Raw genomic sequence first — 21,478 nt, forward strand, 5'->3', positions numbered from 1 at the left:
GTGTACATACAATACTTATCCTGTACTGATCCGGAGTTACATCCTGTATTATACTCCAGAGCTGCACTCACTATTCTGCTGGTGCAGTCACTGTGTACATACATTACTTATCCTGTACTGATCCTGAGTTACATCCTGGATTATACTCCAGAGCTGCGCTCACTATTCTGCTGGTGCAGTCACTGTGTACATACATTACTTATCCTGTACTAGTCCTGAGTTACATCCTGTATTATACTCCAGAGCTGCACTCACTATTCTGCTGGTGCAGTCACTGTGTACATACATTACTTATCCTGTACTGATGCTGAGTTACATCCTGTATTATACTCCAGAGCTGCACTCACTATTCTGCTGGTGCAGTCACTGTGTACATACATTACTTATTCTGTACTGATCCTGAGTTACATCCTGTATTATACTCCAGAGCTGCACTCACTATTCTGCTGGTGCAGTCACTGTGTACATACATTACTTATCCTGTACTGATCCTGAGTTACATCCTGTATTATACTCCAGAGCTGCACTCACTATTCTGGTGGTGCAGTCACTGTGTACATACATTACTTATCCTGTACTGATCCTGAGTTACATCCTGTATTATACTCCAGAGCTGCACTCACTATTCTGCTGGTGGAGTCACTGTGTACATACATTACTTATCCTGTACTGATCCTGAGTTACATCCTGTATTATACTCCAGAGCTGTACTCACTATATTGCTGGTGCAGTCACTGTGTACATACATTACTTATCCTGTACTGATCCTGAGTTACATCCTGTATTATACTCCAGAGCTGCACTCACTATTCTGCTGGTGCAGTCACTGTGTACATACATTACTTATCCTGTACTGATCCTGAGTTACATCCTGTATTATACTCCAGAGCTGCACTCACTATTCTGGTGGTGCAGTCACTGTGTACATACATTACTTATCCTGTACTGATCCTGAGTTACATCCTGTATTATACTCCAGAGCTGCACTCACTATTCTGCTGGTGCAGTCACTGTGTACATACATTACTTATCCTGTACTGATCCTGAGTTACATCCTGTATTATACTCCAGAGCTGCACTCACTATTCTGCTGGTGCAGTCACTGTGTACATACATTACTTATCCTGTACTGATCCTGAGTTACATCCTGTATTATACTCCAGAGCTGCACTCACTATTCTGCTGGTGCAGTCACTGTGTACATACATTACTTATCCTGTACTGATCCTGAGTTACATCCTGTATTATACTCCAGAGCTGCACTCACTATTCTGCTGGTGCAGTCACTGTGTACATACATGACTTATCCTGTACTGATCCTGAGTTACATCCTGTATTATACTCCAGAGCTGCACTCACTATTCTGCTGGTGCAGTCACTGTGTACATACATTACTTATCCTGTACTGATCCTGAGTTACATCCTGTATTATACTCCAGAGCTGCACTCACTATTCTGCTGGTGCAGTCACTGTGTACATACATTACTTATCCTGTATTGATCCTGAGTTACATTCTGTATTACACTCCAGAGCTGCACTCACTATTCTGCTGGTGCAGTCACTGTGTACATACATTACTGATCCTGAGTTACATCGTGTATTATACTCCAGAGCTGCACTCACTATTCTGCTGGTGCAGTCACTGTGCACAGACATTACTTATCCTGTACTGATCCTGAGTTACATCCTGTATTATACTCCAGAACTGCACTCACTATTCTGCTGGTGCAGTCACTGTGTACATACATTACTTATCCTGTACTGATCCTGAGTTACATCCTGTATTATACCCCAGAGCTGCACTCACTATTCTGCTGGTGCAGTCACTGTATACATACATTACTTATCCTGTACTGATCCTGAGTTACATCCTGTATTATACTCCAGAGCTGCACTCACTATTCTGCTGGTGCAGTCACTGTGTACATACATTACTTATCCTTTACTGATCCTGAGTTACATACTGTATTATACCCCAGAGCTGCACTCACTATTCTGCTGGTGCAGTCACTGTGTACATACAATACTTATCCTGTACTGATCCGGAGTTACATCCTGTATTATACTCAGGAGCTGCACTCACTATTCTGCTGGTGCAGTCACTGTGTACATACATTACTTATCATGTACTGATCCTGAGTTACATCCTGTATTATACTCCAGAGCTGCACTCACTATTCTGCTGGTGCAGTCACTGTGCACATACATTACTTATCCTGTACTGATCCTGAGTTACATCCTGTATTAGACTCCAGAGCTGCATTCACTATTCTGCTGGTGCAGTCACTGTGTACATACATTACTTATCCTGTGCTGATCCTGAGTTACATCCTGTATTATCCTCCAGAGCTGCACTCACTATTCTGCTGGTGCAGTCACTGTGTACATACATTACTTATCCTGTACTGATCCTGAGTTACATCCTGTATTAGACTCCAGAGCTGCATTCACTATTCTGCTGGTGCAGTCACTGTGTACATACATTACTTATCCTGTACTGATCCTGAGTTACATCCTGTATTATACTCCAGAGCTGCACTCACTATTCTGCTGGTGCAGTCACTGTGCACATACATTACTTATCCTGTACTGATCCTGAGTTACATCCTGTATTATACTCCAGAGCTGCACTCACTATTCTGCTGGTGCAGTCACTCTGTACATACATTACTTATCCTGTACTGATCCTGAGTTACATCCTGTATTATACTCCAGAGCTGCACTCACTATTCTGCTGGTGCAGTCACTGTGTACATACATTACTTATCCTGAGTTACATCCTGTATTATACTCCAGAGCTGCACTCACTATTCTGCTGGTGCAGTCACTCTGTACATACATTACTTATCCTGTACTGATCCTGAGTTACATCCTGTATTATACCCCAGAGCTGCACTCACTATTCTGCTGGTGCAGTCACTGTGTACATACATTACTTATCCTGTACTGATCCTGAGTTATATCCTGTATTATACTCCAGAGCTGCACTCACTATTCTGCTGGTGCAGTCACTGTGTACATACATTACTTATCCTGAGTTACATCCTGTATTATACTCCAGAGCTGCACTCACTATTCTGCTAGTGCAGTCACTGTGTACATACATGACTTATCCTGTACTGATCCTGAGTTACATCCTGTATTATACTCCAGAGCTGCACTCACTATTCTGCTGGTGCAGTCACTGTGTACATACATTACTTATCCTGTACTGATCCTGAGTTACATCCTGTATTATACTCCAGAGCTGCACTCACTATTCTGCTGGTGCAGTCACTGTGTACATACATTACTTATCCTGTACTGATCCTGAGTTACATTCTGTATTACACTCCAGAGCTGCACTCACTATTCTGCTGGTGCAGTCACTGTGTACATACATTACTGATCCTGAGTTACATCGTGTATTATACTCCAGAGCTGCACTCACTATTCTGCTGGTGCAGTCACTGTGCACAGACATTACTTATCCTGTACTGATCCTGAGTTACATCCTGTATTATACTCCAGAACTGCACTCACTATTCTGCTGGTGCAGTCACTGTGTACATACATTACTTATCCTGTACTGATCCTGAGTTACATCCTGTATTATACCCCAGAGCTGCACTCACTATTCTGCTGGTGCAGTCACTGTATACATACATTACTTATCCTGTACTGATCCGGAGTTACATCCTGTATTATACCCCAGAGCTGCACTCACTATTCTGCTGGTGCAGTCACTGTATACATACATTACTTATCCTGTACTGATCCGGAGTTACATCCTGTATTATACTCAGGAGCTGCACTCACTATTCTGCTGGTGCAGTCACTGTGTACATACATTACTTATCATGTACTGATCCTGAGTTACATCCTGTATTATACTCCAGAGCTGCACTCACTATTCTGCTGGTGCAGTCACTGTGCACATACATTACTTATCCTGTACTGATCCTGAGTTACATCCTGTATTATCCTCCAGAGCTGCACTCACTATTCTGCTGGTGCAGTCACTGTGTACATACATTACTTATCCTGTACTGATCCTGAGTTACATCCTGTATTAGACTCCAGAGCTGCATTCACTATTCTGCTGGTGCAGTCACTGTGTACATACATTACTTATCCTGTGCTGATCCTGAGTTACATCCTGTATTATCCTCCAGAGCTGCACTCACTATTCTGCTGGTGCAGTCACTGTGTACATACATTACTTATCCTGTACTGATCCTGAGTTACATCCTGTATTAGACTCCAGAGCTGCATTCACTATTCTGCTGGTGCAGTCACTGTGTACATACATTACTTATCCTGTACTGATCCTGAGTTACATCCTGTATTATACTCCAGAGCTGCACTCACTATTCTGCTGGTGCAGTCACTGTGCACATACATTACTTATCCTGTACTGATCCTGAGTTACATCCTGTATTATACTCCAGAGCTGCACTCACTATTCTGCTGGTGCAGTCACTCTGTACATACATTACTTATCCTGTACTGATCCTGAGTTACATCCTGTATTATACTCCAGAGCTGCACTCACTATTCTGCTGGTGCAGTCACTGTGTACATACATTACTTATCCTGTACTGATCCTGAGTTACATCCTGTATTATACTCCAGAGCTGCACTCACTATTCTGCTGGTGCAGTCACTGTGTACATACATTACTTATCCTGTACTGATCCTGAGTTACATCCTGTATTATACTCCAGAGCTGCACTCACTATTCTTCTGGTGCAGTCACTGTGTACATACATTACTTATCCTGTACTGATCCTGAGTTATATCCTGTATTATACTCCAGAGCTGCACTCACTATTCTGCTGGTGCAGTCACTGTGTACATACATTACTTATCCTGAGTTACATCCTGTATTATACTCCAGAGCTGCACTCACTATTCTTCTGGTGCAGTCACTGTGTACATACATTACTTATCCTGTACTGATCCTGAGTTACATCCTGTATTATACCCCAGAGCTGCACTCACTATTCTGCTGGTGCAGTCACTGTGTACATACATTACTTATCCTGAGTTACATCCTGTATTATACTCCAGAGCTGCACTCACTATTCTTCTGGTGCAGTCACTGTGTACATACATTACTTATCCTGTACTGATCCTGAGTTACATCCTGTATTATACTCCAGAGCTGCACTCACTATTCTGCTGGTGCAGTCACTGTGTACATACATTACTTATCCTGAGTTACATCCTGTATTATACTCCAGAGCTGCACTCACTATTCTTCTGGTGCAGTCACTGTGTACATACATTACTTATCCTGTACTGATCCTGAGTTACATACTGTATTATACTCCAGAGCTGCACTCACTATTCTGCTGGTGCAGTCACTGTGTACATACATTACTTATCCTGTACTAGTCCTGAGTTACATCCTGTATTATACTCCAGAGCTGCAATCACTATTCTGCTGGTGCAGTCACTGTGCACATACATTACTTATCCTGTACTGATCCTGAGTTACATCCTGCATTATACTCCAGAGCTGCACTCACTATTCTGCTGGTGCAGTCACTGTGTACATACATTACTTATCCTGTACTGATCCTGAGTTACATCCTGTATTATACTCCAGAGCTGCACTCAGTATTGTGCTGGTGCAGTCACTGTGTACATACATTACTTATCCTGTACTGATCCTGAGTTACATCCTGTATTATACTCCAGAGCTGCACTCACTATTCTGCTGGTGGAGTCACTGTGTACATACATTACTTATCCTGTACTGATCCTGAGTTACATCCTGTATTATACTCCAGAGCTGCACTCACTATTCTGCTGGTGCAGTCACTGTGTACATACATTACTTATCCTGTACTGATCCTGAGTTACATCCTGTATTATACTCCAGAGCTGCACTCACTATTCTGCTGGTGCAGTCACTGTGTACATACATTACTTATCCTGTACTGATCCTGAGTTACATCCTGTATTATACTCCAGAGCTGCACTCACTATTCTGCTGGTGCAGTCACTGTGTACATACATTACTTATCCTGAACTGATCCTGAGTTACATCCTGTATTATACTCCAGAGCTGCACTCACTATTCTGCTGGTTGTTTTTTGAAACCATCCTCAGGCTTGTAGACAGACTCCCCTATCAGCTCAGCTGTGCTCCGTGTTTTCCTACTGTACAGATCCTTGCTCATCCAAGAATGTAAATCGCCATAAGGAGGTTTGTGCAGATACAGAATAAGTACTGGGAGATTTCGGCTCTGAAGCTGAAGAATTGGCACCTTGTGTTGAATGTTGAATCAACTACAGCCCCGTTTCCGGAGAAGCACAGTTTTTCTGACTGGAGTTGGCTTCTGGATTATGCAACTAAGAACCAAGACTGGACATATCCAAAGCGCAGATGATACAGAGGAACGTACCGTTACTGAGGACATAATACAATTACACCCATCTGTGTGTCTGCGTTACGTCCTCAGTATCGGGATATATCAGGGACATCGTGTTGTGTCTGCGTTACGTCCTCAGTATCGGGATTTATCAGGGACATCGTGTTGTGTCTGCATTATGTTCTCAGTATCGGGATATATCAGGGACATCGTGTTGTGTCTGCGTTACGTCCTCAGTATCGGGATATATCAGGGACATCGTGTTGTGTCTGCGTTACGTCCTCAGTATCGGGATTTATCAGGGACATCGTGTTGTGTCTGCATTATGTTCTCAGTATCGGGATATATCAGGGACATCGTGTTGTGTCTGCGTTACGTCCTCAGTATCGGGATATATCAGGGACATCGTGTTGTGTCTGCATTATGTTCTCAGTATCGGGATATATCAGGGACATCGTGTTGTGTCTGCGTTACGTCCTCAGTATCGGGATATATCAGGGACATCGTGTTGTGTCTGCGTTACGTCCTCAGTATCGGGATATATCAGGGACATCGTGTTGTGTCTGCGTTACGTCCTCAGTATCGGGATATATCAGGGACATCGTGTTGTGTCTGCGTTACGTCCTCTGTATCGGGATTTATCGGGGACATTGTGTTGTGTCTGCGTTACGTCCTCAGTATCGGGATATATCAGGGACATCGTGTTGTGTCTGCGTTACGTCCTCAGTATCGGGATATATCAGGGACATCGTGTTGTGTCTGCGTTACGTCCTCAGTATCGGGATTTATCAGGGACATCGTGTTGTGTCTGCATTACGTCCTCAGTATCGGGATTTATCAGGGACATCGTGTTGTGTCTGCGTTACGTCCTCAGTATCGGGATATATCAGGGACATCGTGTTGTGTCTGCGTTACTTCCTCAGTATCGGGATATATCAGGGACATCGTGTTGTGTCTGCGTTACGTCCTCAGTATCGGGATATATCAGGGTCATCGTGTTGTGTCTGCGTTACGTCCTCAGTATCGGGATATATCAGGGACATCGTGTTGTGTCTGCGTTACGTTCTCAGTATCGGGATATATCAGGGACATCGTGTTGCGTCTGCGTTATGTTCTCAGTATCAGGATATATCAGGGACATCGTGTTGTGTCTGCGTTACGTCCTCAGTATCGGGATATATCAGGGACATCGTGTTGTGTCTGCGTTACGTCCTCAGTATCGGGATATATCAGGGACATCGTGTTGTGTCTGCGTTACTTCCTCAGTATCGGGATATATCAGGGTCATCGTGTTGTGTCTGCGTTACGTCCTCAGTATCGGGATATATCAGGGACATCGTGTTGTGTCTGCGTTACGTCCTCAGTATCGGGATATATCAGGGACATCGTGTTGTGTCTGCGTTACTTCCTCAGTATCGGGATATATCAGGGTCATCGTGTTGTGTCTGCGTTATGTCCTCAGTATCGGGATATATCAGGGTCATCGTGTTGTGTCTGCGTTATGTCCTCAGTATCGGGATATATCAGGGACATCGTGTTGTGTCTGCGTTACGTCCTCAGTATCGGGATATATCAGGGACATCGTGTTGTGTCTGCGTTACGTCCTCAGTATCGGGATACATCAGGGTCATCGTGTTGTGTCTGAGTTATTTCCTCAGTATCGGGATATATCAGGGACATCGTGTTGTGTCTGCGTTACGTCCTCAGTATCGGGATATATCAGGGACATCGTGTTGTGTCTGCGTTACTTCCTCAGTATCGGGATATATCAGGGACATCGTGTTGTGTCTGCGTTACGTCCTCAGTATCGGGATACATCAGGGTCATCGTGTTGTGTCTGAGTTATTTCCTCAGTATCGGGATATATCAGGGACATCGTGTTGTGTCTGCGTTACGTCCTCAGTATCGGGATATATCAGGGACATCGTGTTGTGTCTGCGTTACGTCCTCAGTATCGGGATATATCAGGGACATCGTGTTGTGTCTGCGTTACGTCCTCTGTATCGGGATTTATCGGGGACATTGTGTTGTGTCTGCGTTACGTCCTCAGTATCGGGATATATCAGGGACATCGTGTTGTGTCTGCGTTACGTCCTCAGTATCGGGATACATCAGGGTCATCGTGTTGTGTCTGAGTTATTTCCTCAGTATCGGGATATATCAGGGTCATCGTGTTGTGTCTGCATTACGTCCTCAGTATCGGGATATATCAGGGACATCGTGTTGTGTCTGCGTTACGTCCTCAGTATCGGGATATATCAGGGACATCGTGTTGTGTCTGCGTTACGTCCTCAGTATCGGGATATATCAGGGACATCGTGTTGTGTCTGCGTTACGTCCTCAGTATCGGGATATATCAGGGACATCGTGTTGTGTCTGCGTTACGTCCTCTGTATCGGGATTTATCGGGGACATTGTGTTGTGTCTGCGTTACGTCCTCAGTATCGGGATATATCAGGGACATCGTGTTGTGTCTGCGTTACGTCCTCAGTATCGGGATATATCAGGGACATCGTGTTGTGTCTGCGTTACGTCCTCAGTATCGGGATTTATCAGGGACATCGTGTTGTGTCTGCATTACGTCCTCAGTATCGGGATTTATCAGGGACATCGTGTTGTGTCTGCGTTACTTCCTCAGTATCGGGATATATCAGGGACATCGTGTTGTGTCTGCGTTACGTCCTCAGTATCGGGATATATCAGGGACATCGTGTTGTGTCTGCGTTACGTCCTCAGTATCGGGATATATCAGGGACATCGTGTTGTGTCTGCGTTACGTCCTCAGTATCGGGATATATCAGGGACATCGTGTTGTGTCTGCGTTACGTCCTCTGTATCGGGATTTATCGGGGACATTGTGTTGTGTCTGCGTTACGTCCTCAGTATCGGGATATATCAGGGACATCGTGTTGTGTCTGCGTTACGTCCTCAGTATCGGGATTTATCAGGGACATCGTGTTGTGTCTGCATTACGTCCTCAGTATCGGGATTTATCAGGGACATCGTGTTGTGTCTGCGTTACGTCCTCAGTATCGGGATATATCAGGGACATCGTGTTGTGTCTGCGTTACGTCCTCAGTATCGGGATATATCAGGGTCATCGTGTTGTGTCTGCGTTACGTCCTCAGTATCGGGATATATCAGGGACATCGTGTTGTGTCTGCGTTACGTTCTCAGTATCGGGATATATCAGGGACATCGTGTTGCGTCTGCGTTATGTTCTCAGTATCAGGATATATCAGGGACATCGTGTTGTGTCTGCGTTACGTCCTCAGTATCGGGATATATCAGGGACATCGTGTTGTGTCTGCGTTACGTCCTCAGTATCGGGATATATCAGGGACATCGTGTTGTGTCTGCGTTACTTCCTCAGTATCGGGATATATCAGGGTCATCGTGTTGTGTCTGCGTTATGTCCTCAGTATCGGGATATATCAGGGTCATCGTGTTGTGTCTGCGTTATGTCCTCAGTATCGGGATATATCAGGGACATCGTGTTGTGTCTGCGTTACGTCCTCAGTATCGGGATATATCAGGGACATCGTGTTGTGTCTGCGTTACGTCCTCAGTATCGGGATACATCAGGGTCATCGTGTTGTGTCTGAGTTATTTCCTCAGTATCGGGATATATCAGGGTCATCGTGTTGTGTCTGCGTTATGTCCTCAGTATCGGGATATATCAGGGTCATCGTGTTGTGTCTGCGTTATGTCCTCAGTATCGGGATATATCAGGGACATCGTGTTGTGTCTGCGTTACGTCCTCAGTATCGGGATATATCAGGGACATCGTGTTGTGTCTGCGTTACGTCCTCAGTATCGGGATATATCAGGGACATCGTGTTGTGTCTGCGTTACTTCCTCAGTATCGGGATATATCAGGGACATCGTGTTGTGTCTGCGTTACGTCCTCAGTATCGGGATACATCAGGGTCATCGTGTTGTGTCTGAGTTATTTCCTCAGTATCGGGATATATCAGGGTCATCGTGTTGTGTCTGCATTACGTCCTCAGTATCGGGATATATCAGGGACATCGTGTTGTGTCTGCGTTACGTCCTCAGTATCGGGATATATCAGGGACATTGTGTTGTGTCTGCGTTACGTCCTCAGTATCGGGATATATCAGAAACATTGTGTTGTGTCTGCGTTACGTCCTCAGTAACGGTATGTATATTATATTAGGTGCACTTTGGATATGTCGTCTTTGCTCTTAGTTTTCGGTATAGTTCGTCACCCCATTTGACTCACTGAGTAGGCGATGTCCCCTATTCTACAATTAGAATTTTGGTTGTGGATTATAACCCCCCCCCAACCCTACACGCTTCTCTCCATGTGACATACGTTCAGCTCCTCCAGCTTGTTGATGGTCGTTTTGGCGTCCAGCAGTTTATTCGTCAGTTCCACAATCTCCCAGTCCATCGTCTTTCGGTCCATCTCGGCCTTCTTAATCTAGAAGTGACCACACAGACAGGTCAGCGACTGTGTGGAGCAGGACAGAGGGTGGGGGAGGTGCAGCCGTGAGGAAACATATCATACAGGTGACATAGGAGGCACAGCGTGTCAGCCATAATGGGGGTGGATAGCTACGGTGAGGTGCCGCTACCAACCCTGAAGCTGCCAGAGGTGGAAGACGAGAGGAGGACATTCCGGAAAGCCAGACAGACAAGACAAAACCCCAAAATAGTCGTCCCACCCCTGCCATAGTCACCCCACCCCCATGGCTACCAAACGCAACTGAATAGATCCAGCTCTGGCTGAACGAGGCCTGGGACAGCGCGAGACAGAAAGAGAGAGAGGTTACATGTAAGTTATAGGAGTGCTCAACGTGCTTCCCCACTGCTCCATCATTGCAACCACACACTGAACCAACCTCACGCTACCACCAGCCATGCAGCTCACCACAACATTAGACCCACCTCATCTGCTCCACGTACACCGTCGCCCAGACCTCATCCACTCCACCGTCGCAACAGACCTCATCCGCTCTACCTCCACCGTCGCAACAGACCTCATCCGCTCTACCTCCACCGTCGCAACAGACCTCATCCGCTCCACCATCGCAACAGACCTCATCCGCTCCACCATCGCAACAGACCTCATCCGCTCCACCATCGCAACAGACCTCATCCGCTCCACCATCGCAACAGACCTCATCCGCTCTACCTCCACCATCGCAACAGACCTCATCCGCTCCACCATCGCAACAGACCTCATCCGCTCTACCTCCACCGTCGCAACAGACCTCATCCGCTCTACCTCCACCGTCGCAACAGACCTCATCCGCTCTACCTCCACCGTCGCAACAGACCTCATCCGCTCTACCTCCACCGTCGCAACAGACCTCATCCGCTCCGTCGCAACAGACCTCATCCGCTCCACCGTCGCAACAGCCCTCATCCGCTCCACCATCGCAACAGCCCTCATCCGCTCCACCATCGCAACAGACCTCATCCGCTCCACCATCGCAACAGACCTCATCCGCTCCACCATCGCAACAGACCTCATCCGCTCCACCACCGCAACAGACCTCATCCGCTCCACCACCGCAACAGACCTCATCCGCTCCACCACCGCAACAGACCTCATCCGCTCCACCACCGCAACAGACCTCATCCGCTCCACCACCGCAACAGACCTCATCCGCTCCACCACCGCAACAGACCTCATCCGCTCCACCACCGCAACAGACCTCATCCGCTCCACCACCGCAACAGACCTCATCCGCTCCACCACCGCAACAGACCTCATCCGCTCCACCACCGCAACAGACCTCATCCGCTCCACCACCGCAACAGACCTCATCCGCTCCACCATCGCAACAGACCTCATCCGCTCCACCATCGCAACAGACCTCATCCGCTCCACCATCGCAACAGACCTCATCCGCTCCACCACCGCAACAGACCTCATCCGCTCCACCACCGCAACAGACCTCATCCGCTCCACCACCGCAACAGACCTCATCCGCTCCACCACCGCAACAGACCTCATCCGCTCCACCACCGCAACAGACCTCATCCGCTCCACCACCGCAACAGACCTCATCCGCTCCACCACCGCAACAGACCTCATCCGCTCCACCACCGCAACAGACCTCATCCGCTCACCCATCGCAACAGACCTCATCCGCTCCACCATCGCAACAGACCTCATCCGCTCCACCATCGCAACAGACCTCATCCGCTCCACCATCGCAACAGACCTCATCCGCTCCACCATCACAACAGACCTCCTCCGCTCCACCATCGCAACAGACCTCATCCGCTCCACCATCGCAACAGACCTCATCCGCTCCACCATCTCTTCTGGAGATCACTACTGAAGCAGGATGTGAGAAGTATGGAGGACATGTCTGCCACCGGAGCAGGCGGCATGCAGTGTGCGGAGCTCTTACCAGGGTGTGTAACTTCTCCTCCAGGTCCTGGTTAGTCCTCTGAGAGGCTGTGTAGCTGTTCTGTAACCTGCAGGATGGGAGGTGATGGTGCGATTGGGGGTCACAGATGATGGGACTACAGCACACAAGACCAAACGTTCCATCATTTACCTGCGGAACTTGTCCTTAAGTTTCTCCAGCTCCTCCCGATTGCGACTTAGTTCCACCTCCAAATAATGCCGACTGGCGTCCACCTCATGCTCCATGGCCTCCATCTTGGTAGTGGCGTATGCCAGGCGCCTGCGCAGCTCGTCATTCTGATGTTGCAGAAAGCTGCAGTGAAGGAGGCAATGGGTAAAGTGCTGAGGGTGATCGCCATCCCTGTGAGCGGGCAGAAGCCACCAAGTGACATGAGGAGGTTTAGTCACGGTGTCTGGAGGACGCTTATACTGCCATCCCCCCTGTCCCTTTATAACTACCTGGACTTTACCACGCGAGCACCCTTCCCCCCCATAGCTGCGGCCACATGCTACACTACAGGTTCTTCTAAAAAAATTAGCATATTGTGATAAAGTTCATTATTTTCTGTAATGTACTGATAAACATTAGACTTTCATATATTTTAGATTCATTACACACAACTGAAGTAGTTCAAGCCTTTTCTTGTTTTAATATTGATGATTTTGGCATACAGCTCATTAAAACCCCCGAATTCCTATCTCAAAAAATTAGCATATAATGAAAAGGTTCTCTAAACGAGCTATTAACCTAATCATCTGAATCAACTAATTAACTCTAAACACCTGCAAAAGATTCCTGAGGCTTTTAAAAACTCCCACCCTGGTTCATTACTCAAAACCGCAATCATGGGTAAGACTGCGGACCTGACTGCTGTCCAGAAGGCCATCATTGACACCCTCAAGCAAGAGGGTAAGACACAGAAAGAAATTTCTGAACGAATCGGCTGTTCCCAGAGTGCTGTATCAAGGCACCTCAGTGGGAAGTCTGTGGGAAGGAAAAAGTGTGGCAGAAAACGCTGCACAATGAGAAGAGGTGACCGGACCCTGAGGAAGATTGTGGAGAAGGACCGATTCCAGACCTTGGGGGACCTGCGGAAGCAGTGGACTGAGTCTGGAGTAGAAACATCCAGAGCCACCGTGTACAGGCGTGTGCAGGAAATGAGCTACAGGTGCCGCATTCCCCAGGTCAAGCCACTTTTGAACCAGAAACAGCGGCAGAAGCGCCTGACCTGGGCTACAGAGAAGCAGCACTGGACTGTTGCTCAGTGGTCCAAAGTACTTTTTTCGGATGAAAGCAAATTTTGCATGTCATTCGGAAATCAAGGTGCCAGAGTCTGGAGGAAGACTGGGGAGAGGGAAATGCCAAAATGCCTGAAGTCCAGTGTCAAGTCCCCACAGTCAGTGATGGTCTGGGGTGCCATGTCAGCTGCTGGTGTTGGTCAATGCAGCTAGCTATCAGGAGATTTTGGAGCACTTCATGCTTCCATCTGCTGAAAAGCTTTATGGAGATGAAGATGTCATTTTTCAGCACGACCTGGCACCTGCTCACAGTGCCAACACCACTGGTAAATGGTTTACTGACCATGGTATTACTGTGCTCAATTGGCCTGCCAACTCTCCTGAGCTGAACCCCATAGAGAATCTGTGGGATATTGAGAGACGCAAGACCCAACACTCTGGATGAGCTTAAGGCCGCTATCGAAGCCTCCCGGGCCTCCATGCCACCTCAGCAGGGCCACAGGCTGATTGCCTCCATGCCACATTGCCGCATTGAAGCAGTCATTTCTGCAAAAGGATTGAGGGCAGAACTGAACTTCATTATTTGAAGGTTGACTTTTTTTGTATTAAAAACACTTTTCTTTTATTGGTCGGATGAAATTTGCTTATTTTTTGAGATAGGAATTTGGGGTTTTCATGAGCTGTATGCCAAAATCATCAATATTAAAACAAGAAAAGGCTTGAACTACTTCAGTTGTGTGTAATGAATCTAAAATATATGAAAGTCTAATGTTTATCAGTACATTACAGGAAATAATGGACTTTATCACAATATGCTAATTTTTTGAGAAGAACCTGTATATGTTATTTACAGGAGAGGACAAGGTTAATGCTCTAATGTGGAAGTTGTGGACTGTAAGGTGGCAGAGGGGCTTATTCACAGCCGCCCCTCCCCCGGTGACACCAGCATTATTATGTACACAGCTGCTGCCATGAAGCCTTCACTCAATACCACTCCTCCTGCGTGGCTGCTCTATCGACGTGCCCTAGATTCAGCGGAGCACATGACAGGGAAACACAGCTGACACAACATGGAGGCAGCTCAGGGGCAGGAGACCAACCTCTCGGACCCCTTACATCATAAGAGGGTGCAGGGGCAAGAGGAGGAGTCAGAGGGGCAGGAGTGAGAGGAGGAGTCAGAGGGGCAGGAGTGAGAGGAGGAGTCAGGGGGGCAGGAGTGAGAGGAGGAGTCAGAGGGGCAGGAGTGAGAGGAGGAGTCAGGGGAAGAGGAGGAGACAGGAGTGAGAGGAGGAGTCAGAGGGGCAGGAGTGAGAGGAGGAGTCAGGGGGAACAGGAGTGAGAGGAGGAGTCAGGGGGAACAGGAGTGAGAGGAGGAGTCAGGGGGAACAGGAGTGAGGAGGAGTCAGGGGGGCAGGAGAGAGAGGAGGAGACAGGGGGGCAGGAGTGAGGAGGAGTCAGGGGGGCAGGAGAGAGAGGAGGAGACAGGGGAAGAGGAGGAGACAGGAGGAGTCAGGGGGGCAGGAGCGAGAGGAGGAGTCAGGGGGGCAGGAGTGAGAGGAGGAGTCAGGGGGAACAGGAGTGAGGAGGAGTCAGGGGGGCAGGAGAGAGAGGAGGAGACAGGGGGGCAGGAGTGAGGAGGAGTCAGGGGGGCAGGAGAGAGAGGAGGAGACAGGGGAAGAGGAGGAGACAGGAGGAGTCAGGGGCAAGAGGAGGAGTCAGGGGGGCAGGAGTGAGAGGAGGAGACATGGGAAGAGGAGGAGACAGGAGTGAGAGGAGGAGACAGGGGAAGAGGAGGAGGCAGGAGTGAGAGGAGGAGTCAGGGGGGCAGGAGAGAGAGGAGGAGACAGGGGAAGAGGAGGAGACAGGAGGAGTCAGGGGCGCAGGAGTGAGAGGAGGAGTCAGGGGGGGCAGGAGTGAGAGGAGGAGACATGGGAAGAGGAGGAGACAGGAGTGAGAGGAGGAGACAGGGGGAACAGGAGTGAGGAGGAGTCAGGGGGGCAGGAGTGAGAGGAGGAGACAGGGGGGCAGGAGTGAGAGGAGTCAGGGGGGCAGGAGAGAGAGGAGGAGACAGGGGAAGAGGAGGAGACAGGAGGAGTCAGGGGGGCAGGAGTGAGGAGGAGTCAGGGGGGCAGGAGAGAGAGGAGGAGACAGAGGAAGAGGAGGAGACAGGAGGAGTCAGGGGCAAGAGGAGGAGTCAGGGGGGCAGGAGTGAGAGAAGGAGACATGGGAAGAGGAGGAGACAGGAGTGAGAGGAGGAGACAGGGGAAGAGGAGGAGGCAGGAGTGAGAGGAGGAGGCAGGGGGGCAGGAGAGAGAGGAGGAGACAGGGGAAGAGGAGGAGACAGGAGGAGTCAGGGGCAAGAGGAGGAGTCAGGGGGGCAGGAGTGAGAGGAGGAGTCAGGGGGGCAGGAGTGAGAGGAGGAGTCAGGGGGGCAGGAGAGAGAGGAGGAGACAGGGGAAGAGGAGGAGACAGGAGGAGTCAGGGGCAAGAGGAGGAGTCAGGGGGGCAGGAGTGAGAGGAGGAGTCAGGGGGGCAGGAGAGAGAGGAGGAGACAGGGGAAGAGGAGGAGACAGGAGGAGTCAGGGGCAAGAGGAGGAGTCAGGGGGGCAGGAGTGAGAGGAGGAGTCAGGGGGGCAGGAGTGAGAGGAGGAGTCTAGAGGGCAGGAGTGAGAGGAGGAGTCAGGGAGACAGGAGTGAGAGGAGGAGACAGGGGAAGAGGAGGAGACAGGAGTGAGAGGAGGAGTCAGGGGGGCAGGAGAGAGAGGAGGAGACAGGGCAGGAGTGAGAGGAGGAGACAGGGAAAGAGGAGGAGACAGGAGGAGTCAGGGGCAAGAGGAGGAGTCAGGGGGGCAGGAGTGAGAGGAGGAGTCAGGGGGGCAGGAGTGAGAGGAGGAGACAGGGGAAGAGGAGGAGACAGGAGGAGTCAGGGGCAAGAGGAGGAGTCAGGGGGGCAGGAGTGAGAGGAGGAGGAGTCTAGAGGGCAGGAGTGAGAGGAGGAGTCAGGGGGGCAGGAGTGAGAGGAGGAGTCAGGGGAAGGAGAGGAGACAGGAGGAGTCAGGGGGGCAGGAGTGAGAGGAGGAGTCAGGGGGGCAGGAGTGAGAGGAGGAGTCAGGGGAAGGAGAGGAGACAGGAGTGAGAGGAGGAGTCGGGGGCAGGAGAGAGAGGAGGAGACAGGGCAGGAGTGAGAGGAGGAGTCAGGGGGGCAGGAGTGAGAGGAGGAGACAGGGGAAGAGGAGGAGACAGGAGTGAGAGGAGGAGTCAGGGGGGCAGGAGAGAGAGGAGGAGACAGGGCAGGAGTGAGAGGAGAAGTCAGGCGGGCAGGAGAGAGAGGAGGAGACAGGGCAGGAGTGAGGAGGAGACAGGGCAGGAGTGAGGAGGAGGAGACAAGGGAAGAGGAGGAGACAGGAGTGAGAGGAGGAGTCAGGGGGGCAGGAGAGAGAGGAGGAGACAGGGCAGGAGTGAGAGGAGGAGTCAGGAGGAGTCAGGGGCAAGAGGAGGAGTCAGGGGGCAGGAGTGAGAGGAGTCAGGGGGGCAGGAGTGAGAGGAGGAGACAGGGGAAGAGGAGGAGACAGGAGGAGTCAGGGGCAAGAGGAGGAGACAGGAGTGAAAGGAGGAGTCTAGAGGGCAGGAGTGAGAGGAGGAGTCTAGAGGGCAGGAGTGAGAGGAGGAGACAGGAGTGAGAGGAGGAGTCTAGAGGGCAGGAGTGAGAGGAGGAGTCAGGGGGAACAGGAGTGAGGAGGAGTCAGGGAGACAGGAGTGAGAGGAGGAGACAGGGGAAGAGGAGGAGACAGGAGTGAGAGGAGGAGTCAGGGGGGCAGGAGAGAGAGGAGGAGACAGGGCAGGAGTGAGAGGAGGAGACAGGAGGAGTCAGGGGCAAGAGGAGGAGTCAGGGGGCAGGAGTGAGAGGAGTCAGGGGGGCAGGAGTGAGAGGAGGAGACAGGGGAAGAGGAGGAGACAGGAGGAGTCAGGGGCAAGAGGAGGAGTCAGGGGGCAGGAGTGAGAGGAGGAGACAGGGGGGCAGGAGTGAGAGGAGGAGGAGTCTAGAGGGCAGGAGTGAGAGGAGGAGTCAGGGGGGCAGGAGTGAGAGGAGGAGTCAGGGGGGCAGGAGTGAGAGGAGGAGTCAGGGGGCAGGAGTGAGAGGAGGAGTCAGGGGAAGGAGAGGAGACAGGAGGAGTCAGGGGGGCAGGAGTGAGAGGAGGAGTCAGGGGGGCAGGAGTGAGAGGAGGAGACAGGGCAGGAGTGAGAGGAGGAGTCAGGGGGGCAGGAGTGAGAGGAGGAGACAGGGGAAGAGGAGGAGACAGGAGGAGTCAGGGGAAGGAGAGGAGACAGGAGTGAGAGGAGGAGTCAGGGGGGCAGGAGAGAGAGGAGGAGTCAGGGGGGCAGGAGTGAGAGGAGGAGACAGGGGAAGAGGAGGAGACAGGAGGAGTCAGGGGGGCAGGAGTGAGAGGAGGAGACAGGAGGAGTCAGGGGCAAGAGGAGGAGTCAGGGGGTCAGGAGTGAGAGGAGGAGACAGGGGGGCAGGAGAGAGAGGAGGAGACAGGGCAGGAGTGAGAGGAGGAGACAGAGGGGCAGGAGTGAGAGGAGGAGTCAGAGGGGCAGGAGTGAGAGGAGGAGTCAGAGGGGCAGGAGTGAGAGGAGGAGTCAGAGGGGCAGGAGTGAGAGGAGGAGTCAGAGGGGCAGGAATGAGAGGAGGAGTCTAGAGGGCAGGAGTGAGAGGAAGAGTCAGGGAGACAGGAGTGAGAGGAGGAGACAGGAGTGAGAGGAGGAGACAGGAGTGAGAGGAGGAGTCTAGAGGGCAGGAGTGAGAGGAGCAGTCAGGGGGAACAGGAGTGAGGAGGAGTCAGGGAGACAGGAGTGAGAGGAGGAGTCAGGGGAAGAGGAGGAGACAGGAGTGAGAGGAGGAGTCAGGGGGGCAGGAGAGAGAGGAGGAGACAGGGCAGGAGAGAGAGGAGGAGACAGGGCAGGAGTGAGAGGAGGAGACAGGGCAGGAGTGAGAGGAGGAGACAGGAAGAGTCAGGGGCAAGAGGAGGAGTCAGGGGGGCAGGAGTGAGAGGAGGAGTCAGGGGGGCAGGAGTGAGAGGAGGAGACAGGGGAAGAGGAGGAGACAGGAGGAGTCAGGGGCAAGAGGAGGAGTCAGGGGGGCAGGAGTGAGAGGAGGAGACAGGGGGGCAGGAGTGAGAGGAGGAGACAGGGGGGCAGGAGTGAGAGGAGGAGGAGTCTAGAGGGCAGGAGTGAGAGGAGGAGTCAGGGGGGCAGGAGTGAGAGGAGGAGTCAGGGGGGCAGGAGTGAGAGGAGGAGTCAGGGGGGCAGGAGTGAGAGGAGGAGTCAGGGGGGCAGGAGTGAGAGGAGGAGTCAGGGGAAGGAGAGGAGACAGGAGGAGTCAGGGGGGCAGGAGTGAGAGGAGGAGTCAGGGGAAGGAGAGGAGACAGGAGTGAGAGGAGGAGTCAGGGGGGCAGGAGATAGAGGAGGAGACAGGGCAAGAGTGAGAGGAGGAGTCAGGGGGGCAGGAGTGAGAGGAGGAGACAGGGGAAGAGGAGGAGACAGGAGGAGTCAGGGGGGAAGGAGTGAGAGGAGGAGACAGGGGAAGAGGAGGAGACAGGAGGAGTCAGGGGGGCAGGAGAGAGAGGAGGAGACAGGGCAGGAGTGAGAGGAGAAGTCAGGCGGGCAGGAGAGAGAGGAGGAGACAGGGCAGGAGTGAGGAGGAGACAGGGCAGGAGTGAGGAGGAGGAGACAAGGGAAGAGGAGGAGACAGGAGTGAGAGGAGGAGACAGGGCAGGAGTGAGAGGAGGAGTCAGGGGGGCAGGAGTGAGAGGAGGAGACAGGAGTGAAAGGAGGAGTCTAGAGGGCAGGAGTGAGAGGAGGAGTCAGGGGGAACAGGAGTGAGGAGGAGTCAGGGAGACAGGAGTGAGAGGAGGAGACAGGGGAAGAGGAGGAGACAGGAGTGAGAGGAGGAGTCAGGGGGGCAGGAGAGAGAGGAGGAGACAGGGCAGGAGTGAGAGGAGGAGACAGGGGAAGAGGAGGAGACAGGAGGAGTCAGGGGCAAGAGGAGGAGTCAGGGGGGCAGGAGCGAGAGGAGGAGTCAGGGGAAGAGGAGGAGACAGGAGTGAGAGGAGGAGACAGGGGGGCAGGAGTGAGAGGAGGAGTCAGGGCAGGAGTGAGAGGAGGAGACAGGGCAGGAGTGAGAGGAGGAGACAGGGCAGGAGTGAGAGGAGGAGACAGGGCAGGAGTGAGAGGAGGAGACTGGAGTGAGAGGAGGAGTCAGGGGAAGAGGAGGAGACAGGAGTGAGAGGAGGAGTCAGGGAGGAAGGAGAGAGAGGAGGAGACAGGGCAGGAGTAAGAGGAGGAGACAGGGCAGGAGTGAGAGGAGGAGACAGGGGAAGAGGAGGAGACTGGAGTGAGAGGAGGAGTCAGGGTGGCAGGAGAGAGAGGAGGAGACAGGTGGGCAGGAGTGAGAGGAGGAGACAGGGGAAGAGGAGGAGACGGGAGTGAGAGGAGGAGTCAGGGGGGCAGGAGAGAGAGGAGGAGACAGGGCAGGAGTGAGAGGAAGAGTCAGGGGGGCAGGAGTGAGAGGAGGGGGCAGGAGTGAGAGGAGGAGTCAGGAGTGAGAGGAGGAGACAGGAGTGAGAGGAGGAGACAGGGGGGCAAAAGTGAGAGGAGGAGACAGGGGGGGCAGGAGAGAGAGGAGGAGACAGGGGGGCAGGAGAGAGAGGAGGAGACAGGGGGGCAGGAGAGAGAGGAGGAGACAGGGGGGCAGGAGAGAGAGGAGGAGAAAGGGGGGCAGGAGAGAGAGGAGGAGACAGGGGGGCAGGAGTGAGAGGAGGAGACAGGGGGGCAGGAGAGAGAGGAGGAGACAGGGGGGCAGGAGAGAGAGGAGGAGACGGGGGCAGGAGAGAGAGGAGGAGACAGGGGGGCAGGAGGAGACAGGAGGAGTCAAGGGGGCAGGAGGAGACAGGAGGAGTCAGGGGGGCAGGAGTGAGAGGAGGAGACATGGGAAGAGGAGGAGACAGGAGTGAGAGGAGGAGTCTAGAGGGCAGGAGTGAGAGGAGGAGTCAGGGCAGGAGTACGAGGAGGAGACAGGGGAAGAGGAGGAGACAGGAGGAGTCTAGAGGGCAGGAGTGAGAGGAGGAGTCAGGGGGGCAGGAGTGAGAGGAGGAGACAGGGCAGGAGTGAGAGGAGGAGACAGGGGAAGAGGAGGTGACAGGAGTGAGAGGAGGAGTCAGGGGGGAGGAGAGAGAGGAGGAGACTGGGCAGGAGTGAGAGGAAGAGTAAGGGGGGCAGGAGTGAGAGGAAGAGTCAGGGCAGGAGTGAGAGGAGGAGACAGGACTGAGAGGGGAGTCTAGAGGGCAGGAGTGAGAGGAGGATTCGGGGGCAGGAGTAAGAGGAGGAGACAGGAGTGAGAGGAGGAGTCTAGAGGGCAGGGGTGAGAGGAGGAGTCAGAGCAGGAGAAGTCTGGGAAACAGGAGTGAGAGAAGGAGACAGGGGCATA

At 51.6% G+C, this 21,478-nt stretch overlaps 1 protein-coding gene across 5 annotated transcripts in view; it reads right to left on the reverse strand.

The window, feature by feature from the left end:
* The window catches only part of TJAP1 (tight junction associated protein 1), a 54,946-nt gene that overhangs the window by 3,753 nt on the left and 29,715 nt on the right, over positions 1-21,478 (reverse strand). For all 5 annotated transcript variants that reach the window (XM_040430850.1, XM_040430852.1, XM_040430851.1 and 2 more), the window contains 3 exons: positions 12,905-13,066; positions 12,755-12,821; positions 10,702-10,809 (listed from right to left, as the gene is read on the reverse strand). In XM_040430850.1, the coding sequence (XP_040286784.1) occupies positions 10,702-10,809; positions 12,755-12,821; positions 12,905-13,066 (337 nt within the window). The remainder of the gene's footprint in view (positions 1-10,701; positions 10,810-12,754; positions 12,822-12,904; positions 13,067-21,478) is intronic.

This window comes from Bufo bufo, chromosome 4 (assembly GCF_905171765.1).
Source record: "Bufo bufo chromosome 4, aBufBuf1.1, whole genome shotgun sequence".
NCBI lineage: Eukaryota > Metazoa > Chordata > Amphibia > Anura > Bufonidae > Bufo > Bufo bufo.